Source organism: Oryctolagus cuniculus, chromosome 21, assembly GCF_051225735.1.
Source record: "Oryctolagus cuniculus isolate XC-2025 breed Fujian yellow rabbit chromosome 21, ASM5122573v1, whole genome shotgun sequence".
NCBI classification, from domain to species: domain Eukaryota; kingdom Metazoa; phylum Chordata; class Mammalia; order Lagomorpha; family Leporidae; genus Oryctolagus; species Oryctolagus cuniculus.
In genome coordinates, this window is record NC_142887.1 from 34,917,234 (window position 1) to 34,942,089 (window position 24,856).

Here is a 24,856-nt window from a genome sequence, read left to right on the forward strand (position 1 = left end):
TGGACTGCCTCTGTCCGGTGGAGGCATTGGCCAGGAGGAATGCACTGTGGTTACTCCCAGCTCGGGGCCTCCAGGCTTCCTGCTCCACACTGTTTATCACACCCAGTGGCTCCCGCTCGTTTGTGTGTGAGGTTGCCAGGGTGGGGAGCAAACCGCCCAAGTTAAGCCCAAGGTCCATGTGGCCGGCTCTGATAGCAGACCTTGGGGACACAGTGCAGGGCTTCGGGGCAGGACAGCCCAGTGCTGGCGACAGGGAGGACAGGCCACCTGCAATGGAAGGTAGGGGTGTTCTGAGCGATGCCTGGGGACCCCCTGCCCCACCACAGAGCAATGGCACAGGACAGACCGGGTGGGGGGGGGTGGGGGCAGGAGGGCCATTTCTTCTGCCAGAAGTTGGCCTTGGTTTCCTGGGCGCCTGTCAGAGCCATCAGAGGCCTTGGGGGCATTCACTGGGAGCATGCGTGGCACTGCTGGGAGTCACTGGAAGTCAGTCGTGACTCCCATGCGCACCACATCCAGCCTGCCGTGTCTCATGCCGGCTGCTGGACGGGAGTTGGGTGGGCAAGGCTGTGGGGGAGGCCGTGGGCCTTTTCTCCGCTGCAGGTCTTTTTTTTTTTTAAGGATTTATTTATTTGAAAGTGAGAGTTACACAGAGAGAGAAGGAGAGGCACAGAGAGAGGTCTTCCATCTGCTGGTTCTCCCCAGATGGCCACAATGGCCGGAGCTGCACTGATCCAAAGCCAGGAGCCAGGAGCTTCCTCCAGGTCTCCCACATGGGTGCAGGGGCCCAAGGACTCGGGCCATCTTCTGCTGCTTTCCCAGGCCACAGCAGAGAGCTGGATTAGAAGTGGAGCAGCTGGGGCTTGAACTGGCACTCATATGGGATGCCGGCACTGTAGGCGGCAGCTTTACCCGCTGCACCACAGCACCGGCCCCAACACCCCAGCCTTGAGTATGCGCCCCACCCCTTGCCTCAAAGCATCAGCCCCTGCAGATTGCTTTGTTTCCATTGTTTCCCTCCTTCCCTGGGGGTGGGCTGTGTGTGTAGGGAGGTGGGGGCGGCTGGTGCCTCCTGCTGGTCTTCCCAACCTGGGGCCCAGGTCAGAGCACTTCTTTTCACCCCTCCAGGGCTTCCTCTCTGGGGTGGGAGAACCCCTAGTTCTGCTGGCAGCTTGCAGACTGCAGATAGGTGGCGCTTGCTGCAGGGTTGGGCTGCAGGGGGCAGGACCTGAGCTGCTTGCAAGGTGATGTCACAGCAAGCTCAAAGGACTAGAAAGCTGCCGCCTGGGACTCTGGCACCCCAGACGGGCGCCAGTTCGAGTCCTGGCTGCCCCACTTCCCATCCAGCTCCCTGCTAATGCACCTGGGAAAAACAGTGGAAGATGGCCCAAGTGCTTGGGCTCCTGCCACCCATATGAGAGACCTGGGAGAGTCTCCTGGCTCCTGAATTTGGCTGACCCCAGCCCTGGCTGTTGCCGGCCATTTGGGGAGTGAACCAGTAGATGGAAGATCTTTCTCTGTGTAACTCTCACTTTTAAATAAATAAATTTTTGGAAATAATAATAATAAAAAAAGCCTGGACCTGGGCTGGGGCAGCTCTGACCATAGCCTGGTCAGTCTTACGGGTCACATTCAGCAGACGGGCCTTCAGGTGCCTGCTTGTGCCACTGGCTTCCATGAGACATGGCTGCCCTTTTATGTATTTATTTTAAAGATTTATTTATTTATTTGCTGGGTCAATCTGGAGCCAGGAGCCAGGAGCTTCTTCTGGGTCTCCAGTGTGGGTGCAGGGGCCCAAGGACTTGGGCCACCTTCTACTGCTTTCCCAGGCGCATTAGCAGGAAGCTGGGTTGGAAGTGGAGCAGCTGGGACTCGAACTGCTGCTCATATGGGATGATGGCGCTGCAGGTGGTGGCTTCGCCTGCGGCACACAGCACAGCCCCCTGTGTTCTTGGGTAGCTAAGAGAAGTTGTGGGTGGGTGTGTGTAGGGTGTGGTTTGCAGAGGTCATCACGCACCCCACTGCATGATCGGGGACAGGTGTGGGGTCGTCGTGTTCGGCTCTGATGCGTTGTCACCCGTGACAGCTGCAGGATGGGGTCTCCCTGGTGATTAAAGAGCTATTGCTCCGACCTTGACCAGACCAGGCTTCGTGCCCTTGAGAGATGTTAGGGGACCTAACAGGTCTGCTTTCCTTCTCACTCACCCCCCTTCCCCAGCAGGGCAGCCGACCTACGACCTCCTGGTGATCGGCGGGGGATCCGGCGGCCTGGCTTGCGCCAAGGAAGGTAGGTGCCCCATGTCCCATGCCCCGGCTGGTGTGGCAGGGCCTCGAAGCTTTCGGGGCCTCCTGGAGAGGGTGGCAGTGTCCTTTCTGCAGAGCCTGAGTCCAGGAGCAAGTGCCTCTCTGTAGCCTGCCAGGGCCATTCGTGCCCAGTGTGCCGCCTCCCGGCTGTGCGGTGTGCAGGTCTGAGTGGCCGTCCTCAGCCCACCCAGGGCTCCCAGGATCGGCCTCCCTAGCCGTCACTCCCAGCTCTCACACCCTCCCCAGCGTCCTCAACCTTTTTCCAGAGTGACACACAGAGAGAGATCTTCCACCCGCTGCCGCTTCACGCCCCAGATGCCTGCGACCAGCCGGGGCTGGAACCAAAGGACGGAGAGCCTGGCACTCCATCTGGGCCTCCCTCATGCGTGGCGGGGCCCAAGGAAGCTGGGTCGGAAACACGGAACAGCTGGGGCTAGAACCAGGCGCTGCAGTGTAGGGCGCAGACACCCCAAGTGGCGGCTTAACCCGCTGCACCACAATGCCTGCTCCTCCTCCCTGTCCTTTGGATGCTTCCAGAAGGTTCTTCCTTCCTTTGCTTCGGCTGCGGGGGCCCGCTCACCTTCCCAGTCTTTGCAGCCCCACCGAGCTGTGTCCCCTGCCGTCCCCTCCTGCCACCGGCTCCCTGTCCTTGCACCCTGACCCACCCACGGATATCACCAGGTAGCGCACAGATTGGCTGCTCTTGGGGACCCCGTGCCCTGCTGCAGGGGTTCCCAGCCACCCCGAGAATATGGGCAGCGCTGTGGAAGCCGATGTGGGTGACTGGCAGGGGAGAGAGGTGGGGCCCAAATGAGAGGGTGACCCCCTGGCCCTCTGTCTTCAGAACCGTGACTCTGGGTACAGCCACGCGTTGTTCAGCCGCTAGGATGGCTCTGAGGAAAGTATCCTGGGCCGATGTCATCGTCATCCTGCAAAGAACAGAGTGTGTAACGCCAGCGCAGATGGCACCCGGCCAGTCTGTGAGACGGTGTCTGCATGCAGCCGGCGGCTGTTCCCCCGAACCCTGTGTGGCTCCCAGGTTCCAGGCATGTGGAGGAGATCCTCCATCCACTGCCTGGCTTCTGTGCCAGCCTGGGGGGCGGGGGCAGGAGCCTGGGGGTCGGCACCTCGCCAGCCCTCGGAAGCCAGGAGCTTCTTCCAGGTCTCCCAGGTGGGTGCAGGGGCCCAAGGACTTGGGCCAATTTTTCTGCTTTCCCAGGCCGCAGCAGAGAGCTGGATTGGAAGAGGAGCAGCCAGGACTCGAACTGGTGCCCATGTGGGATGCTGGCACTGCAGGTAATGGCTTTACCTGCTTCACCACAGTGCCGTCCCCAGCTTTGTTTTAAATTTAACCAACATGCCACAAACTGTGCATGCTTTTTTAAATTAAAAAAAAATTATTGAGGCCAGCGCTGTGGTGTAGTAGGTTAGACCACTGCCTGCAGTGCCGGCATCCCATATGGGTCCAGTTCGAGTCCCAGCTGCCCCACTTCCTATCCAGCTCTCTGCTGTGGCCTGAGAAAGCAGTGGAAGATGGCTTAAGTGCTTGGGCCCCTGCACCCTCATGGAAGACCCAGAAAAAGCTCCTGGCTTCTGGCTTCAGCCTGGCTCAGCCCCGGCTGTTGCAGCCATTTGGGGAATGAACCAGCAGATCAAAGACCACTCTCTATGTCTGTAACTCTGCCTCTCAAATAAATAAATCTAAAAAAAAAAAAAAAAAAAAAGATTTATTTATTTGAAAGCATTAGGGAGAAGTGGGAAGTGAGCCAGATGTAGCACTCTCTTTCTGTGTTTATCTGTTTCTCTCTCTGCCTCTCAAAGAAACTTCTCTCCCATGGAAGGCCCCAAAGTGGATCAGTTGTCATGTAGCATGTCTCTTATCTAAGTGTTTTTTTAAAATATTTATTTTTATTTATTTGAAAGACAGAATTACAAAGAGAGGGAGAGACAGAGAGAGGTCTTCCATCCTCTGGATCACTCCCCAAATGGCTGCAATGGCTGGAGCTGGGCCAATCCAAAGCCAGGAGCCAGGAGCCTCTTCCAGGTTTCCCACGTGGGCGCAGGGGCCCAAGCACTTGGGCCATCCTCTACTGCTTTCCCAGGCCACAGCAGAGAGCTGTATCCAAAGTGGAGCAGCCAGGACTCGAACCAGCACCCACATGGGATGCCAGCACTGCAGGCGGCAGCTTTACCAGCTACACCACAGCACTGGCCCGCATGTGTATATATATTTTAAATTGGGTCTGTACTGAACTCGTGGAGTTTTGCGTGCTATTACTCCGTACAGCCAACTCCTCTGTATTAGATGCCAGATGCAAGCGATCCAGAGATGATTTAGAGCGTGCGGGCGGGCGCACTTCTGTTCTGCGCAAACACCACACCTCATTACGTGGGGCACTTGAGCGTCTGCAGGTGCTGGCACCCTGGGGGGTCCGACGCCGACCCCCTCAAAGACCGAGGGCCCACTCTGCTGTAGCCTGCCGCGTTGTACATCTCTCTGTCAGATTTATCGCTGAGTGGCTCATATTTTAGATAACAACTTTATTGAGATATAAGTGATACCAGACGTGCGTCCTTCAAAAAGTTCGTGGAAAGATGGGCTGAAAAGACCAGTGTCTTTTGGTGTAAAAAGAAAAAAATCTGAAATCCATGTGTAGGTTTTTTTTTTTTTTAATATTTATTTATTTGAGAGGTAGAGTTACAGAGAGAGGTAGAGACAGAGAGAGAGGTCTTCCATCCACTGGTTCACTCCCCAGTTGGCCGCAATGACCAGAGCTGCGCCAATCCGAAGCCAGGAGCCAGGAGCTTTTTCCAGGTCTCCCACGTGGGTGCAGGGGCCCAAGGACTTGGGCCATCTTCTACTGCTAACCCAGGCCATAGCAGAGAGCTGGATCAGAAGAGGAACAGCCGGGACTCGAACCGGTGCCCATATGGGATGCCGGCGCTTCAGGCCAGGGTGTTAAGCTGCTGGGCCACAGCACCAGTCTGTTTTTCATAGTAGGCATTTTCCTTGACGTTCCTAAGATGCTTGTGTGTATGAGTTCATCTTTGAGGTGTGCGTGTGCAGTGTGACTGTTGAAAGGGCGTCCGTGGCTTCCTGTAGATTCACAGCTGCACAGCCGTCACGGTTCGGGGCACTTTCCTCTGGCTCCAGAAAATTCTGTTCCCTCCTCCAGCCCGGCCCCCACTGGTCACTTCCTCCTTCTTATTTGACGTAAAGCTTTAGACAACAACTAAACGAGAGAGAGTGCGTGTCAGGACTGCAGCTTCTGGCCATGCCACTTCCTATGTGTCCCTTTGTGATGGACGCTGGGTGGTGGCCCAGGCGGAGTTTGTGGCCACTGTGAGCCCTGTGGCTGTGAGCGTGTGGCTGCCTGTCCCCGCCCCGTGGTAACCCTGAGTAGCCACTGGAGGAGCAGTCAGGCTGTTTCCCACAGCGGCTGCACCATCACCTGCCCACCTGCAGTGCCCAGGGTTCCAGTTTCGCCACCTGCTGGTTATCTGCCCTTAAAGCCGCCCTGAGTGGGTGTGGAGCCGTGGCTGCTGTATGTTGTCCTGGTGCTTACAGATTTGAGCATCTTTTCATGGGCTTGTTGGTCATTTGTAACGATCTTTGAAGAAACGTGTATGCAGGGGCCAGCACTGTGGTGTAGTGGGTAAAGCGCCCCCTGCAGTGCCCGCATCCCATATGGGCACTGGTTCAAGTCCCGGCTGCTCCACTTCCCATCCAGTTCTCTGCTGTGGCGTGGGAAAGCAGTGGAAGATGGCCCAAGTGCTTGGGCCTCTACACCCACGTGGGAGACCCGGAAGAAGCTCCTGGCTCCTGGCTTTGGATAGGCACAGCTCCGGCCTTGTGGCCGTTTGGGGACTGAACCAGTGGATGGAAGACCTCTCTCTCTCTCTGCCTCTGCCTCTCTGTAACTCTGCCTTTCAAATAAATAAATCTTAAAAAAAAAAGGAAAGAAACATCCATGCAGACTCTGTTTTTAAAAGGTCTTTTATTACTGAGTTTAAACATTTTTTCTTCTTTTCAATACTCGTGTTTTCTTTTTTTAAGATTTATTTATTTGAAGGAGTTACAGAGGGAGAGGGAGAGGGAGGGGTCTTCCATCTGCTGGTTCACTCTCCAGATGGCTGCAGCGGCCGGAGCTGTGCTGATCCAAAGCCAGGAGCCAGGAGCTTCTTCCAGGTCTCCCATGTGGGTGGGAGCACTTGGGCCATCCTCTGCTGTTTTCCCAGACGCATTAGCAGGAAGCTGGATTGGAAGCAAGGCAACTAGGACTTGAACCAGCGCCCATATGGGTTGCTGGTGCTACAGGCGGTGGCTTTACCTGCTATACCACAGTGTGGGCTGCCGTAAGTTTTCTTAAAAAATGGTTTTGTGGCCAGTGCCGGGGCTCAATAGGCTAATCCTCCACCTGCAGTGCTGGCACCCCAAGTTCTAGTCCCAGTCAGGGCACTGGATTCTTTTTTTTTTTTTTTTTTTTTTTTTTTTGGACAGGCAGAGTGGACAGTGAGAGAGAGACAGAGAGAAAGGTCTTCCTTTACCATTGGTTCACCCTCCATGCACACCGTGCTGATCCGGAGCCAGGAGCCGGGTGCTTCCTCCTGGTCTCCCATGCAGGTGCAGGGCCCCTCTTCCAGGCCAGCTCTCTGCTGTGGCCCAGGAGTGCAGTGAAGGATGGCCCAAGTCCTTGGGCCCTGCACCCCATGGGAGACCAGGAGAAGCACCTGGCTCCTGGCTTCGGATCAGCACGGTGCACCAGCCGCAGCACGCCGGCCACAGCAGCCATTGGAGGGTAAACCAATGGAAAAGGAAGACCTTTCTCTCTCTCTCTCACTGTCCACTCTGCCTGTCAAAAAAAAAAAAAAAAAGGTTTCTATATTGGAAATGTAGACAAGAGCACAGTTTCCATCCGCTTGTTCACGCTCCAAACGCTGCGTGCATTCGCAGGAAGCCAGAGCTGAAGCAGAGTAGCTGGAACTTGACCCAGGTGCCCCAGTGTGGGATGGGAGTGTGCCGCGTGTGCGGTAGCACCTGCTGCTAGATTTTGTGCACGAGACCCTTAGCAGGTCCATAATTTGCAAATACTTTCTCCCGTTCTGTGGGTTGTCTTTTGGTTTTACATGGGGGTGGGGGCAGAGAGAGAGGGAGCTCTCTTCTGCTGGTTCACTCCCCAAAGCCTGCAGCATTTGTGTGGAGCCAAAGCCAGGAGCCAGGAACTTGGACTCCCATGTAGATGACAGGAACCCCAACCACCTGAGCCATCCCTTGCTGCCTTTTGGGGTCTGTGTTAGCAGGAAGCTGGAGTCAGGAGCTGGAGCCAGGAGCTTCTTCCAGGTCTCCCATGTAGGTGCAGGGGCCCAAGGACTCAGGCCATCCTCCACTGCTATCCCAGGCCATAGCAGAGAGCTGGATCGGAAGTGGAGCAGCCGGGACCTGGACCGGCACCCATATGGGATGGCAGCACTGCAGGCGGCAGCTTTACCCACTATACCACAGGGCAGCCCCCCAGTCATAGTTGCTAACATCCGTACCCTGAGTGAGTGCTGTGTTGTTTCCTGCACTTCCAGTTCAGGAGGTTTAGGTCCAGCACGGCCCCCCAGGCCGTTATATCCAGGGCCCCAGTGCGAATGCTGTGCCCATGGCCGGATGGAGGACCTGCTACCTGCTTGGGTCATGATGGCAGAGTTGGCTTCAGGGCCTGGGACTGGTGACCCTGAGTGGCCTCACTCATGGCTGGGAGGGCAGCCAGGAGGCTCCATGGGGTGGGGGTGGGGCTCTGCCGAGGGGTTACGCCAATGAGGAGGGCCCTGGAGAGCTGGTGGGTGGCGCAGCTGTGTGGCTACCATGGCAGGGTCAGAGGTCACTGGCATTGCTCAGCAGGTGCCGCTGGCCCGCGGGGCCCTTTCTTTGATCTAGTCCAGGGTTCCCTAGCCCTAAACAAACTCGCTGTTGGCCTCACCTGGCGTTGTCTTGTCATTGCAGCCGCCCAGCTGGGAAGGAAGGTGGCCGTGCTGGACTATGTGGAGCCTTCTCCCCGAGGTGGGCGCCGGGGCGGGGGTGGGGTGGGGGTGGGGGTGGGGCCACTCAGCCCCCTTCCCTCACTGCCCATGCTCTCTGGACAGGGCCCTGTTTCTAGTCTCTTGTTTTTCAAAGGTCCACTGGCTGGTTCCCTCCCGAGATGGCCACAATAGTTAGGGTTGGGCCACGCCAAAGCCAGGAGCTCCTTCAGGTCTCCACGCAGGTGCAGGGGCCCAAGGACTCAGGCCATCCTCCACTGCTTTCCCAGGCCACAGCAGAGAGCTGGATCGGAGGTGGAGCAGCCGGGACTCGAACCGGCGCTCCTATGGGATGTCGGTGCTGCAGGCGATGGCTTTACCCGCTATGCCACAGCGCCAACCTCAGCCCACCAAAGAATTCTTAAACACCCCAGAAAAGCAGGGAACCCCTCGGGCGCCCTGGATGGCAGTTCGAGCTCCTCCTCCCCCCGCAGGCACCAGGTGGGGCCTTGGCGGCACCTGCGTGAACGTGGGCTGCATCCCCAAGAAGCTGATGCACCAGGCGGCTCTGCTGGGGGGCGCCATCCGGGACGCCGGCCGCTACGGCTGGGAGGTGGCCCAGCCCGCCCGGCACGACTGGTGAGCAGCTTCCCTTGGGAGGAGGGGGCGGAGGGTGGCTGTTGTCAGTGAACACTTCTGGGGAGCCGGATCGGGGACAGCCAGCTGTTCTCAGCCCTGGCCCACTGGGAGACATCTTCCATTGTCACTGGGGGAAGGGCCCGCTGTACCTGCTGCGTGGAACCCAGGGACGGCGGCACAGGGCAGGAGAGGCGTGGTCCTGGCTCAGCGATTCTCACATGGGCTGGGTGTGCACATTGGAGGTGCAGAGTCCCTGTGTTGGTGGCTGTGAGACAAAGCCACCCACCCCCCTGCCCTGGCGCCAGTGGTCCCAACAGCCCCAAACCTGGACAGAGGCGCGGCTCCCCTCCCGGCCCCACCCCGACCCCCGTGCAGGAGGGTGGCTGTCGCCAGGCCCCACCTTTGAAAGCACTTCCGGCTCGCTAACTCTGCGTTCTGTCGTTACCAGGAGCAAAATGGCAGAAGCTATTCAGAACCACGTCAGATCCCTGAACTGGGGGCACCGCGTCCAGCTGCAGGAGAGGTGGGCAGTGCTGCGGCCGCCCTGGGACCAGGGGCGGGCGGGCCTGAGGTCCTCGCAGCACGGGAGGGCCAGGGTGGCTGCATGGCCAGACAGGGCTGGGCCAGGAGGCGACCCACGGAGAGGAGAACCCGGGGAGGCCTCCAGGTGCCGCAGGTGGCACAGCTGGGCCCGGGCAGCCCCGTGGCAGGTGCCTCCCCCAGGCAGGGCCCCAGCGGACTCCCCAGGCCAGCGCAGAGCTGGGTTCTCCCTGCCTTTCTGCTGTGCTCTGGCCCTTGCCCTGAGTGTGCTGTGTCTTGGCCCTGCTGCCCAGGGTGCCCCCGGCTCACTGCGGTGCGGCCCACTGAGGCAGGTGAGGGCTCGGGGTTCGGGAGAACTTCTGCGGGCTCTGGGGCGGGGCGGCTGCTCCTGTCCCCCAGGAGCCAGCACTGCCGTCCTGATTGCAGAGCGTGGTTGTGAGTGGCCGTGTACTCCGGCGCCTCTCACATCACGCTGCCTGGGTGTGGTCCCGGCTCAGGCTCCTGACTCCAGCTTCCCGCTAATGAGGCCCCCTGGAGGCAGCGGTGATGGCTGCAGTGGGTGGGTCCCACGTGGGAGACCTGGGTGGAGCTCCGGCCCCTGGCTTTGGCAGGCATTCGGGGAGTGAACCAGCAGAGAGGAGTTCCCAGCCTGTCGCCTGTTTCATTGAAATAAAATCAAACACTGTGGGGCTGGTGCTGTGGCACAGCGGGTTAAAGCCCTGGCCTGCAGCGCCAGCATCCCATATGAGCGCCGGTTCTAGGGTTCTAGTCCTGGCTGCTCCTGTTCCGATCCAGCTCTCTGCTGTGGCCTGGGAAAGCAGTGGAGGATGGCCCAAGTCCTTGGGCCCCTGCACCACGTGGGAGACCCATAGGAAGCTCCTTGCTTTGGATCAGCGCAGCTCCGACCATTTCGGCCATCTGGGGAGTGAACCAGCGGATGGAAGACCACTCTCTGTCTCTGCCTTTCTCTGTAACTCTGTCTTTCAGATAAATAAAATAAATCTTAAAAAAAAAATCAAACACTGTTAGGCTGCGGAAGCCTCGATGGTCCCATTCTCCCGGCTTCCCTGCACCCCTGAAGACAGAGGGTGGCACTGACCCGGTGGGTGCCTCGGCTCCCCATGGAACACCCCGAGGTGATAAGGATTGGCTTTGAGAGCCTGGCACTGCTCCAGGTCTAGTGCCGGCTGTTGGGACCACTCCAGGCTGGCTTCTGTCCCCGCCTTGACACCTGCGGTCACAACATCACCCCCACCTCCCCTCCAGACATGCCGGCACGGCTGTCCACTCACTTCCTGCCTCACCTGAGTCATGGACACGGGGTGTCTGCCTGGGTGGCCGACTGCAGATCACCTTGGAGCAGTCTGCACAGAGCACACACACACACACACACAGACAGAAACAGAGAGAGAGAGATCTTCCATCTGCTGGTTCACTCCCCAAATAGCCACAACAGCCAGGGGTGGGCCAGACCAAAGCCAGGAGCCAGGAGCTCCATCCAGGTCCCCCACGCGGGTGCAGGGGCCCAAGCACTCAGGCCATCTTCCTCTGCTTTTCCCAGGCGCATCAGCAGGGAGCTGGATCAGAAGTGGTGCAGCTGGGACTCGAACTGGTGCTCGTAGGAGATGGTGGCGTCACAAGTGGCTTTACCCACTGCGTCACTGCGCCAGCCCCAGGGCTCTGTAGTTCATCCCAGCGGTGATCTTTGGGGTACAAAGGAACCATCCCCCCAAGTATTCATGGTTCTCACCACTGTTCTGATTCCTGCAGGAAAGTCAAATACTTGAACGTCAAGGCCAGGTTCATTGACAAGCACACAGTTCTCGGCGTTAGTAAGGACAAGAAAGAGGTGAGCGCCCAACTCGCCCTGCCCTTCGGCTCCCACGGGCCCTGGGCACCAACTCCAGGCTGTGCGTGGCCTCGCTGCTGCTCTCGGGGGTTCACACACTAAGCTGTGCGTGGCGTCATCCCTGCCCCTGCGTGCAGGACAGCGTGTGGGGCTCAGCTCGGAGGGGACGAGACAGCCATGTGCCAGTGTCGTGGGGCCTCTGAGCTGCGGGCCACCCTGTAGGGCAGGGCACTCCGGCAGACGGGCGCCACAGCGTCCCCGTTTGCAAAACCCGTGGCTTCTTTGGTGTCTCCTGCAGACTCTGCTCTCGGCGGATCACATCGTCATTGCCACTGGAGGACGGCCCAGGTACCCCACGCTCGTGAGTGTCCTTGCCTGCCCGCGGGCACGTCCGTGGCCTTCATCCCAGACTCCTCCCCCACCCCGCTCCTATCTCCTTCACTCCTATCGTCGCCCCGCTGTCTAATGCTGTCTCGGGGATAGGAGATGGCACTGCCCACCGCGTGGCCAGGTCCTTGTGGGGCCTGCGGGAGGGAGCATCCGGAACTTCCTCGGGTAGGCTGGCATCGGGGTGCAGCAGGTGCAGCGGCGGCTTGGGACAGTGCGCCCCCTGGTGGCGGTGCATCCAGCTCCCTGCCAAGGCTCGCTGGTGTCCTAGTTCTTCCCTGAGCAAACCCCAGAAACACCTGCCTTCTTAATTTTTTTTAGCCAACTGGGATCCTTAATCGCTTGAAATCCACTTCTTGCCGGCCTGCACATCTGACTCACAGGCCACTGAGTGGGCGCTGGACCCTGGGGTTTTTCCGTCGGCTCAGCCGTCCTGGGCACAGAGCCCTCAGGGTCCGCTGGCACCCTGAGCCCAGTTTCCCCATCCTGAGCCGGGGTCCTGTGCCCGGGGCGTGGATCAAGGGTCCCAGAGAAAGCTGCCGGCCCCACACCCACCTGGGAGGCACTAGCCTGGGAGGTACCCTGGGTTGGGTGGGGACAGGGGCAGCGGTGGCCCGAGGGGGCCAGGCCCCCAGGCGGTGTCATCATGCGTGTCCCGTTCCCCTCCCGCAGATCCAAGGTGCCTCGGAGTATGGGATCACAAGCGACGACATCTTCTGGCTGAAGGAATCCCCCGGAAAAACGTAAGCCCCAGCGCGCCTGCGGGGTGGGCCGGGTGAGCAAGGGACCTTGCTTGGGGGACATCCCTCCCCTTGCCCCGCTCAGTGCAAGTTGGGCTGCAAAACCCAGCGCGGGGGGTTCATGCACGCAGGTTCCCAGGGAGACCACCAGAGGGCGCCAGAGGCCCGTCCCACAGCCGTCAACGCTGGTGGCAGAGCCCCCGAGGTGGCCAGGGGCGGCCTAGGCCTGTCCGCGCGAGTGGACGCGGAGCAGGGGTGCTACTGTCCCCGAGCTAGGGAGCCGGGCCTGCCGTGCGGACCGCAGGCGTCCCCAGCTTCTGTCTGCAGGGAGCCAGGGTTGGACCCAGGCGCTCAGGTGCAGGTGCAGGTGCGGGTGTGGGCCGCGTTCATGGTTGCCGCTGCTGCCAGGCCGGGCCTGGCCTCACGTGTTTTTCCTGTGGCGACCAGACAAAGGTCACGTGCCGGCATAGCCATGTCTAAGGGTGCACTCCCTGGCCTCGGTGCCGCACGCAGCCTGGGCCCCGGGTGCCTGCCTTGTGAAGGCAGCATCATATTCCAGTGCCCTGGGAGACGCCCCATTGTTTTGGGAGATGCTGGTGCACAGACACTTGGTTGCTGTGGGAGGGATACAGGGAGAGGGAGAGGGAGAGGGAGGGAGAGCGAGTGAGCGAGCAGCCGGGACTGGAACCCGTGCTCCTGTGTGGGACGAGGACATAGGTGCAGCCTGGCACAAGCCACGGTGCCTGCTGACGCGTTCCGGTTTCTGACAGTAGCTGTGCTGGTAGAGCGAGCTGATCAGCCACATTTTATCTAGATGAGGGACTTTCTGAAAGGTTAATGGGAAAAGCGCAATCCAAACATGAGCTCATTTTGGTACAGAAACTTTCCGAACCCCCCGCGGCGTGTCCCGGTCCCGGCGGCCGGCACATCCAGGCTCCTCCCCAACCCCAGCTGAACTCACAGCACCTCTTCGCGCCTTTCCTGGCCGGGGGTCTGGCTTTTGATTTGGTGATTTGTTTTTTCATGTAGAAATTAAAAAAAAATTTTTTGTAGTGAATTTTTTGTTTCAAATTTTTTTTAATTTTTATTTATTTATTTTAAAGATTTATTTATTTGAAAGACAGAATTAGGCCGGCGCCGTGGCTCACTAGGCTAATCCTCCGTCTTGCAGCGCCGGCACACCAGGTTCTAGTCCCGGTCGGGGCGCCGGATTCTGTCCCGGTTGCCTCCTCTTCCAGGCCAGCTCTCTGCTGTGGCCAGGGAGTGCAGTGGAGGATGGCCCAAGTGCTTGGGCCCTGCACCCCAGGGAGACCAGGATGAGTACCTGGCTCCTGCCATCGGATCAGCGCAGTGTGCCGGCCGCAGCACACTGGCCACGGCGGCCATTGGAGGGTGAACCAATGGCAAAGGAAGACCTTTCTCTCTGTCTCTCTCACTGTCCACTCTGCCTGTCAAAACAATAAAAAATAAATAAAAATTTAAAAAAAATTACACAGAGAGAGGAGAGGCAGAGAGAGAGAGAGAGAGGTCTTCCATCCGATGGTTCAATCCCCAGATGGCCACAACAGCTGGAGCTGCGCCAATCCGAAGCCAGGAGCCAGGAGATGCTTCAGGGTCTCCCACGAAGGTGCAGGGGCCCAAGCACTTGGGCCATCTTCCACTGGTTTCCCAGGCCACAGCAGAGAGCTGGATCGGAAGAGGAGCAGCCGGGACTAGAACCGGCGCCATGTGGGACACCAGCACTGCAGGCAGTAGCTTTACCCGCTACACCACAGCACCGCCCCCTCTTTTTTTTTTTTTTTTTTTTCCTATCTTTGGCGATCTCTCTGCTCTCTCTGATGATTGTCCCCGTTTTCCGCGCAGGGGGTCTTGGAAAAGTGCATAGGAAATGTGCGTTACAAATTTACGAATGGATTAATGGATCTGGTGTTTTGTTTTGTTTTGTTTTGGACAGCAAACGTTTTTAATTCAGTTTTTTTCCACACACGCTTTGCTGTTCACTGGCCTTCTTTGAAAATGAGAGTGCGTGTCGGCAGCGTGGGCCTTGGCGCCCACCCCCTGCAGGTTCCTCCCTCCCCTCTCTCCTTGGCCTTATCTCCCAGCTGCTGTTCGTGTTAGACCGATTCCCCTGTCATGCAGGCACAGCTACGTCTCAGCGTCTTTTAACTTGTCTTTTTTTTTTTTTTTGGATGTAACTTAAATCTCTTTTTACACTTAATGGCTTTTAGATTTATTACATGTTCAGAAAGGCCTGTGTCATCCCCCCACCCCCACCATACCCTGCTCCCCAGCCAAGGCTCTTTCCAGAAAAATAAAATAAAAAGCCCCTGTATTTTCCTTCAAGCCTTGCCTAGGTTGAGTCTTTATCTTCCCCTGCTGGTCGACAGCCTGGCCCTCAGTCCCCACCTCGGGGTCCCAAGTCCCACCTACAGCTTTGGCTGTGGGGTCTGGCCTCATTTTTTGTCTTGTCGAACACATGATGTGATGGCCTTGATGGCCATGGCCTTGATGGCAATGGCTATAGTCTCCCGTCCCCACTCCCCCACCCCATTCCCTGGAGGCCAGCCCCTCCATCCAGGCTGAAGCCGCCCATGTGCTTGGGTCATCTTCTCGCCTGTCCCTGAAGGCAGCATTTTCCAAACACTGGTGGTGCATATTTCTTTTCTTTTCTTTTGACAGGCAGAATTAGACAGTGAGAGAGAGACAGAGAGAAAGGTCTTCCTTTGCCGTTGGTTCACCCCCCAGATGGCCGCCACGGCTGGTGCGCTGCGCCGATCTGAAGCCAGGAGCCAGGTGCTTCTCCTGGTCTCCCATGCAGGTGCAGGGCCCAGGCATTTGGGCCATTCTCCACTGCACTCCCGGGCCACAGCAGAGAGCTGGCCTGGAAGAGGAGCAACCGGGACAGACTCCAGCACCCTGACCAGGACTAGAACCTGGTGTGCCGGCGCTGCAGGCGGAGGATTAGCCTAGTGAGCCGCGGTGCCGGCCTGGTGGTGCATATTTCTTGGCAAAGGCTGCTCCCCCCTCCCCGAGGGGTGGTGGAGCTGGGGAAGGGGACCCCGCACTGTGGGTACACAGTGTTCCCCACCCCCACCCCCGCTTGGACCTGCCCACCCCAGCAAGGTGTGGCCAGGGTTTGGGGGACAGCTCCCCCCCCCCCCCCACTGTGAGGCTGAAACAAACCTGGCTGGGCTAGGAAGACCCAAGCATAGGTATTCTGATCAGGAAAGAAACCACGGGTGTTTATTTTCTTCCAAAAAATAAAAAAACACACACATTTAGAAGTTTTTTTTTTCCCCAGGACCTTTCATTTAGAAGGAATCTAGGTATGTTATTGTTTAAGAGGAGGGGGGAGAAAAAAAGTGTTTGCAATGTATCAGTCACCCGTTCTGTTCTGAGCATGATTTATGTGAGGAAATGTTTTTTTAAAAAAAAAATCACGCTGGAGATATATCCCCGAACGATGCTTCTGTGAAACACGCCTTTTGTCGGGCCCTTGCTAATGCAAGTCGTAACAGTGTAACGTGGGAGTCACTGTTTACATGTTACATTCCTTGGCCCAGTCAAAATAAGCCCGCGGGGTCTACGGTAGCATTTCTGTATTTTATCAGCTTGGGCTGGGGGCCGGGTGGGCAGGCCTCGGCTCACGCTTGGAGGGGCTGTTTCAGCCAGATTTATTTGCCTTATAAATATTCCCCGTGTTTATTTTAACTCGCCTTTAAAATGGAGCTGAAATTAATATGGACCCCGGGGGCTGCTCCCCACGCCTACTCTGCCCTGGCCCCCCAGCGCCTCCCGGGACCTGGGGCGACGTTTGGACTTGGCTTCCTGCAGGATGCTCAGGGGTCCGAGCCCCAAGGGCCTGCCTTCCTCCTGCCCCGGGAGCAGACAGCTGGGTCATCAGGTGCATCTCCATGCAGCGGGGTGGCCAAGCCCAGGCCTCCTCCATGGGACAGAGAGTCAGCAACCGCTCCCCCGGCGGCTGAGTGCATGCGTTAGAACCCTAACAGGTGGCTGACCCCAGGCAGGGAGCCCCCGCAGTCACGGTTCAGGCCAGCGGGACTCGAGCCACAGCCGGCTGGCCCTGGGAGAAGGCGGGGTCTGGCCAGCGCAGGGCCCTGGGGGGCACTCCGGGTGGGCACCACACTGGTGCCCCTGTCGGCTGGCCTGCTGGGACAGTAGGGGTGCAGAGAGGGCTCCGTGGCTCGGCGTGGCTGAGCGGAGCAGGTGGAGGCGGTGTGGAAAAGGTGAGAAAAGGCGGAAACAGCCAGGCCCAGGGAGCTGCTGCTGTGTGCGCGGGAAGCCTCCGGCCCGGTCCCCACGAGGGTGACTGCGGTGGGGGTGCACTCGCGTGCAGCTGTCGGCCCTGACACTGTCCGTCCTCGGGCTCCAGGCTCTGTGGGGGCCGTCAGCCTTTGCCGGGCTAGGCTCTGAGCGGCAGGAGGGAGGAAGGTGCATTTTATCCGAGCCAAGACGACTGCTGGGCTGCTCAGCCTCCCTCCGCGTCCAGCAAATGGGAGACCAACTTCCGCCAAGGGCTCCCGCTCGCCCCGGCCCCCCACGCGCGTCCCTGAGGCTGGGGACCCGCACACAGGGGCTGGGGGCGCCGGCAGGGCTGCCGAGGGGCCAGGTGCGGCCCGCGTGTGGGTGTCGCCCTCCCTCGGAGCACGGGAGCCAGCTGGAGAGCTCTCTTAAGCCCGGGGGCTTCGAGGGCCTGAATTAATGCCTTTGTTGCTGCTTCCTCCCCGCCGCCCCCCAACAATTCTTGATTTGGAAACGAGAAAGCCCGCCCTGTGATTTAGGCTAATCCCCCTCCGCGGAAACAGCGCCTGCGCACCGAGAGGCTCGGGGCGGGGGGCGCACTTCGGGACTCGGGGACTTCCCAGGGGCCGTGGCCGCCAAGACGGTTGCCCCCGTGCTTGGCCACGTGGGAAGAGGGCCTGGAGGACCGCGGGCCCCAGGGCTTCGCCCAGGTCCCAAGACAAGCAAGGAGGGGGTTCTGCATGCATGCGTGCGGCGCTGACGTGACGCTCGTACGCACCTACGGTCCCACGCAGGTCACGGTCGCGCCGCCACGCTCTTACGTTGTCTGGGGCACGCAGCTACGCTCTTGCCAGTTACGTTCCCGTGCTGCTGCGCTCTCTCATGGCCTCATGCAGACCACGTTCGCGCGCCCCTAGGTTCTTTTTTTTTTTTTTTTTTTTGGCAGGCAGAGTGGACAGTGAGAGAGAGACAGAGAGAAAGGTCTTCCTTTGCCGTTGGTTCACCCCCCAATGGCCACCGCGGCCGGCACGCTGCAACCAGCGCACCGCGCTGATCCGATGGCAGGAGCCAGGTGCTTATCCTGGTCTCCCATGCGGTGCAGGGTCCAAGCACTTGGGCCATCCTCCACTGCACTCCCTGGCCACAGCAGAGAGCTGGCCTGGAAGAGGGGCAACCGGGACAGAATCCGGCGCCCCGACCGGGACTAGAACCCGGTGTGCCGGCGCCGCAAGGCGGAGGTAGCCTAGTGAGCCGCGGCGCCGGCCTGCCTCTGCCTTCTTATGTACTCTCAGGGGCGTGCGGCTTCCGCCCCCACGCAGTTCAGTGTGTTCCTGCGTCTCTGCTGTACGCTCCAGACTGCAGACCCGCTGCGCCCGGGTTCTGTGTTTTCAGCGGCCTTTCTTATCTTCCTGTTGGGTTTTGTGACTCGGAAGGTGTGGCTGTCCACACTTGCGCGTGTGTGCGCACGGACCCATGTCCGGGGGCGCACGGACCCATGCCCAGGGTCCCCCCGGCCTCCTTGCTAGCTGCAGGCGCGTGGCCGGCCCGGCGTCAGAGCCCCGTCCGCTCGCCACGCCGTGAGCCTGGCGGCTGTGTCCCCCACTCCTGTGAGGAAGCCCTGGTTGCCAGCTGCTCCCCGCAGGGCCCCTGCGGAGCATCCCAGGGGATCCGCTGCTTTGTGAGATGGAATTATATCATTAGTACCTGCCGGGATTAGCGCTGACATCGGGCTTATCCGTCCTTACATCGCCTCCTCGCGTTCAAAGGCCGGAGGGGGTGCTCTGCCGAGCCCACCCACATGCAGCCACCCCTGCTGGGGCTCCCTCCCGCTCTGCGCTCAGCTCTGTGCCGCTTGGCGTGTGCGCGCCTGTGCAGGTGCTGTGTACACGTATGCCGTGTGTGCACGTGTGAGTGGGTGTGTGCGGGTGCTGTGTTCACATAGGCCGAGGCGTGTGCACGTGTGTCGTGTTTCCGCAGCCATGGGTCTGTCTGCACGGGCGTCTGCGTACATTCATGAGCACAAGTACCTGGTGTGTGGCGTTGAATAGCAGAAGAGGACTTAAGTTACTCACGCCGTTACGTGTTTCCAGCGAGTGCCCTTCCCCGCATGCCCTCAGCCCCTGCTTCCGGTGCCAGATCTACCTGGGCCAGGTGTGATGGGCTGGGTGCGCAGGATGGACCCCTGTGCCGTCGGTGGTGGCCCCAGAGTATTTGCGCAGATAACACTAACCCGAGAGCCCCACCCACAACCCAGTGGGGTGACCTGGGTAGCACTCCTTTCTGGGCAGGACAGCCCCGTGCCCTCCCGGGGGACCCCGTCCACCCGTCGGCAGAATCCCGGATGCCTTGCCCCGGGACAGGTGCCCTTCGCCAAGGACCACACGGCCCCCAGCACCAAGCAATTTGCTGCCTCTGGCACTGCCTGCCGGGTTGTTTCCCCAGCCTGCAGTCCCTGGGCAGCGCCTTGAGCCTCCTTGCAGCGGCCTGTTTGAACAGCAGACCCGGCGCACATCAGCTGGCCGCGGGCGCCCGGCACGAAGTCTGAGCAAGGGCCCTTCTTGTCCCTCGCGGGGGACCCCAGCTCCTGCCCCCTCCCGGGGGGGGGGGCGGGTCACACAAGTACTCACTTGCTTCTCTCTCTTTGTCCCTTTTTCTAACAGGTTGGTGGTGGGGGCCAGCTGTATCCTTTGCAAACAGCTGTGTTGGGACGTGGATGCTCTTTGCATAGGGCTGCCCCTGCCCCCTTCCCCAGCTGCCCGCCCTCCCTGCATCTGACCAGGCCCCTGTGCCTGGGGGACACTTTGAGGCTGACCTTCCGTGGCTAGGATTTCCTGGAGGCTCTTCCTGAGCTGCCACGCCGGGCAGCAGGGAAGGGTCTCCCCCCAGGAGCGGCTCTGCTCCGCCTGAGTTCCTCCAGGAGGAGCCTGGGGTGGGGGGGAGGGGAGGTCAGGAGAGGAGCCACAGGGGAGCGGCCCAGGGTCAGCAGGGGCACCGCGGAGGGAAGATAAAAGCCCTTGCAAGGCCCTAGCTTCTTCCTGCGTGAGCGCCAGCCTGGAGTTCTCCATCACTAAGTGGACACCAGCCCTGGGGCAGAGACCAAACACCAGAGCTGGACAGACACCCCAGGGGAGGAGGGCAGCGGTCAGCCTGGCCCGTGTGGGCGCTGGTGGGAGCCCGAACCCCATCCCCCGCTCCCTGGGCCATCAGACTAGGGACATCAGGGTGCGGGGGAGGGGCACGGGCTGCCAGGGTCTCGCCTTTGTTCCTTAGCCTCCGGCCCTGCAGACGTGGCCTTGGAGTGTGCTGGCTTCCTCACAGGGCTTGGGCTGGACACGACCATCATGATCCGAAGCATTCCCTTGCGAGGCTTTGACCAGGTAGAGCCCTGCAGCCCCCAGCCCCCCGCCCCACCTGCCAAGGCCGCTGTGGTCCCCTGTAGCCTGCCAGCCACACCTCACAGGTGCCTGCGTGGTCTGAATCCTTAACGCTCTGAGTTGGATGAGCTTGTCAGAAACGTGGAAACACACACACCCCCGAGGAGGGAGAGGGAGGGGTTGGCACGGGGAGCTTGCAGCCAGGGACCCCTGCACGCTGCCAGGTCGGCCTTAGCTGGTTGGCTTCCTCCTTCCGGTGGTCCCATGAGTAGGTGGCCGTTGGGTGTCGCAGAAGTCCCATTCCCCGCCCCCTCCCGACTCCCCCCTTCCCCACACTGGGGTCTGAGCACAACTACTACCCTTGCAAGCCAAGAGGCGGGTTGGAGTGCTGTCAGTCCCAGACCCAGATGAGATGCGAGGAGCAAGCGCCCAGCGAGCCAGTGCACAGTCCTCCCCAGGGACCTCTGTCCTGGGCGCCCCCAGGGAGGGGTCAGCACAGCCCTTGCAGGTCCCACCGCGCCTCTGTCCACTGCCCAGGGGCTGCGTTCAGACTCGCCACCTGGTAATGTCGGCACAGGTGCGGGGGGGGGGGGGGGGCAGGGGGTAGCTGCCTCCTTCCACACTGGCTGCAAACTCCTGCAGTTGGAGTGATGGAGGCTTTTGTGTTTTAACAACAACCTCTTCAAGGAGAAGCCACCCCATTAAAGTCTGAGGTTGTCATTAGGTGTGCGGTGACCCAGGGCTCCCATGAGGGAGGGTGCGTGGCGAGGCAGGGCTGCCTGGCTCTCTGTCGTGGCCCCGTGATACAGACTGGGGAGGAGCTGGGCCTGCCCTCCCCCCAACCCCACCTTGCCCCCCACCCCACCACAGGTACCTCCCACCTAGCCCACCTGGGCAGAGCCACTCCTGAGGGGTGCAGGTGCAGGTTCGGCTGCAGCCAGCCCCACAACCCACCTGCATGGACACCCCTCCCCGCCAGTGATCAAGGGAGCTGGGCCCCCATGTGCTGCCAGGGTGGGGACCCCCAGGGTCTCACAGTCCAGGAAGGGGGAGCAGCTGCCCTCATCATCCCCCAAGCCTGTACCCACACCTGCCCCGGCCCTTCTGGGCGGAGAATTGGGGCTCTGTGGCCTGATGGAGGAGGGAGGTTGGGCCAGGCAGGAGGGGAATGGCGTCAGGATTGAGCCCCCGCAGAAAAGAGGCCGGCTTTAGTGACAGCTTAGTCAGTTGGCGTCTACAGCACAGACCCATGCACCTGCTGACCAAGGGCAGGGACCCCGGGGAGTGGGAGCTGGGAGGGCAGCTGACCACTCTGTTGGGTCAGCCTCCAGGTTCGCAGAGAGCAAGAGGACCCAGAGGAGACAGCCCTTCCCAGCCTCCCAGGAGCCCACCCCCAGGCACCTGTCTCCCACTGCTGCTCCTGGCCCTCACAGCGCCCCCTCTTGGCTTTGCAGCAAATGGCATCCTTGGTCACGGACCACATGGCCTCTCACGGCACCCGGATTCTGAGGGGCTGCACCCCCTCCCGGGTGGCGAGGCTCCCGGACGGCAGGCTCCAGGTCACCTGGGAGGACCGCACCTGCGGCAAGGAGGACTCGGGAGTCTTCAACACCGTCCTGTGGGCCATAGGTAAGGGCGCGCCGAGCCGTGCGCACGCTCTGGGCTCCCCAGGGCCTGTGGACACAGAGGTGGGCAGTGGGAATCCTGGTTCTCTCTTCCAGTCACCGCCTGCGGATTCCCCCTATAATGCGGTTCCTGGCGCGGGGCTGAGGGGAGGGTCAGCCTCCACCTGGCCTTCCTCAGCACACTGGGTCACTTCCACGCCTTTGTCCATCACAGTGTACAGTTCTGGGGACACACACCATAAGGGGCCGCCCGGTAGCCAGTGCTTCCCTTTAGGAAAGATCCTGACCCCGTGTCCTTGGCCGACTGCACGAAGGTTTACGTGTCTCACAGGAGCTAAGCCTGGGTATGTGTGTGTCTAACACCCTAGGTGTTCTGATTTCAGCTTTAGCTGTTTGTAACACAGTGACGATCCAGATCTTTACATTGTTAAAATGGTGACCGCTGGGGCCAGTAGGTTAGGCTGCTGCTTGCCACACTTAGGTCCCATATCAGCACAGGACCAAGCTTCCGCCTGCAAAGCCGGCATCCCGTAAGGTTGCCGGTTCGAGTCCAGGCTGTTCTGCTTGCAATCCAGCTCCCTGCTGATGCACCTGGGAAAAGCAGCGGAAGATGGCCCAGGTGCTTGGGTTCCTGACACCCAACATGGGAGACGTGCAGGGAACTCTGAGTGCCTGGCTGTGGCCTGGCCTAGCTGTGGGCATCGTGGCAATCTGGAGTGTGAGCCAGCATGTGGAAGACCTCTCTCTCTCTCTCTCTCTCTCTGTCGCTCTGCCTTTCAAATAAGTATTTTTAAAAACTAGGATAATATATGAGTATGTAAAAAGCTCATGGAAAATGGAATTAAGAGATAAGCTAATTTTGTATAAAAGATTTTGAAATCTTTATATAAATAACATAGAACTACTATTTTTTTTAAAAGATTTATTTATTTATTTATTTGAAAGTCAGAGTTACACAGAGAGAGGAGAGGCAGAGAGAGAAAGAGAGAGAGAGGTCTTCTATCCGTTGGTTCACTCCTCAATTGGCCACAGTGGCCGGAGCTGCACTGATCCGAAGCCAGGAGCCAGGAGCTTCTTCCAGGTCTCCCACACAGGTGCAGGGGCTGAAGGACTTGGGCCATTGTCTACTGCTTTCCCAGGCCATAGCAGAGAGCTGGATGGGAAGTGGAGCTGCCAGGTCTTGAACCGGTGCCCATATGCGATGCCGGCGCTTCAGGCCAGGGCATTAACCCGCTGTACCACAGCGCCGGCCCCAGAACTACCATTTTAACTTTTTTTTTTTTTTTTTAATGATTTATTTGTTTGAAAGGCAGAGTGACAGAGGACTTCCGTCTGTTGATTCATTTCCTAAATGGCCCCACGATCCAGGTCTGGGAGGCCCAGAAGAAGCTCCTGGCTCCTGGCTGTGGATTCGTGCAGCTGCAGCCATTGCGGCCATCTGGGGAGTGAACCAGCGGATGGAAGACCTCTCTGTCTCTCTCTGCCTCTACCTCTCTCTAACTCTGCCTTTCAAATAAATAAATAAATCTTTTTAAAAAATTACTTATTTATTAAAAGGCAGAGTTAGAGAGAGGTCTTCCACCCGCTGGTTCACTCTGCAAATGGTCACAATGGCCGAAGCTGCGCCGATCCGAAGCCAGGAGCTTTCTCCGGGTCTCCCATGTGGGTGCAAGGGCCCAAGGACTTGGGCCATCTTCTGCTACTTTCTCAGGCATAGCAGAGAGCTGGATGGGCAGTGGAGCAGCTGAGTCTTGAACCGGCGCCCATATGGGCTGCCAGCACTTCAGGCAGCGGCTTTACCTGCTACTCCACAATGCTGGCCCCCAAGCCTTTTCATGGTACCTGCTCCGTCCCAGGGGCTGCTTTGGGCTATGCCGATCACCAGGAGTGGGAGTCAGCGGCCTTTGCCGAAGGTACCATTCTGTAGGCTTCCAGAGGCAGCTCAGGGCCCTGCCTGGCGGGTGTGGGCCAGTTCTGTTCTCACCCTCCTGCTCCCTGTGAGCTGTGGGCCCATTTTGCATGGCTAACCAGGTGTGTCTGTGCAGAAGCAACCCATTGGTCACCTAGCTGAACACAGAGCTGCTCTGGCGAGGTACCGCGGGATGGGGGTGGGCGTGGGGGAGAATGGAGAGTGTTCTCGTAGCAGGAAGAGACTCCTGCCCAGGGCCTGGGTCTGAGCCCAGCTGAGGGAGGCTGGGGAGGTGCAGCTGGGAGCCCAGTGGGCAGAGCAGAGAGCCCGATGCCGCTGAGGCCGGGTGCTGTGGCCGCCGTGCGTGGGCTCCCGCGTGGAGGCTTCGGGTTCTTGTAGGGGAGATGGTGGTGCCCGCACCTGTGCCTCCTCAGATACTGGATGCCCTCGCCCACCCTGACGTCCGCACCTTTGGGTTTTGGCTTCTGGTTTTCCACATCGCCAGTGAACTTGGGTGCCGTAGGTGGAAGTCACCAAAGGGGCCTCAGAACCCCGGGGGTGCCTTCAGAAGCTCGCCTAGCTCCGCCCCGACGGAGTGTGCGGTTACTGCACAGCCCACGCTGGGGGCTGCTGAGGTGACGCCACCCTGGAGGTGGGGGTCCCAGAGCCAAATGCTCCTGAAGAAGCCCCGCCTCCTCCTCCCACGTTGCTCTGACCGCGTGGACATCAGAAGCGAAATCCGGGGCGGGGGATGCACAGAGCAGGTTCGTGAGCCGGGGGAGGGCATCGGTGCCTGTCCACCCCACAGTGTTCACCTGGCTGGAGGAGAAGTTCTGGGGCATGCTGTGGGCGGGGACTGTGTCCCAGGGGACACTTGGGACAGGAGAGGGCACACCTGGGACCCAGGAGCCTGCTGGGGTTCCTGTCTTAAATGCCATCACCCCCCCATCCCATCAGGGGACCCCTGGCCCTTGTCTTTGGAACAAGGAGGCGGGCCCTGCAGCCAGTGGCAACAGCTGGCAGCACCCCCCCAACATAAGCCTCCCCTCTCCCACCCCACCTCCCACCGAGTCCACTTTATGTTTTGTGTTTTCAAAAAGCACCCCCCAGACAGCAGGGCCTGATGGAAGCTGGGGGGTGGTGGAAGCTTCTCGCAGCCCTTGGCCTCTGACCTTGCTTTCAGAGGGCGGCTGCGGCAGGCAGGCAGCGGGGGTCTCTGGCTG

At 59.6% G+C, this 24,856-nt stretch overlaps 1 protein-coding gene across 4 annotated transcripts in view; it reads left to right on the forward strand.

Moving 5' to 3' along the window:
* TXNRD2 (thioredoxin reductase 2) overlaps positions 1–24,856 on the forward strand; it is a 41,706-nt gene that overhangs the window by 1,165 nt on the left and 15,685 nt on the right. The window contains exons 1-11 of one of the 4 annotated variants that reach the window (XM_051837302.3): positions 202–279; positions 2,222–2,287; positions 8,294–8,350; positions 8,802–8,946; positions 9,395–9,469; positions 11,257–11,335; positions 11,634–11,696; positions 12,395–12,465; positions 19,386–19,405; positions 20,011–20,102; positions 21,554–21,728. In XM_051837302.3, the coding sequence (XP_051693262.2) occupies positions 273–279; positions 2,222–2,287; positions 8,294–8,350; positions 8,802–8,946; positions 9,395–9,469; positions 11,257–11,335; positions 11,634–11,696; positions 12,395–12,465; positions 19,386–19,405; positions 20,011–20,102; positions 21,554–21,728 (850 nt within the window). In that variant the 5' untranslated portion in view covers positions 202–272. Of the gene's footprint in view, positions 1–201; positions 280–2,218; positions 2,288–8,293; positions 8,351–8,801; positions 8,947–9,394; positions 9,470–11,256; positions 11,336–11,633; positions 11,697–12,394; positions 12,466–19,385; positions 19,406–20,010; positions 20,103–21,553; positions 21,729–24,856 lie in introns of those variants that run through there. The other 3 variants (XM_089323577.1, XM_051837300.3, XM_051837299.3) reach the window with 3 other exon arrangements.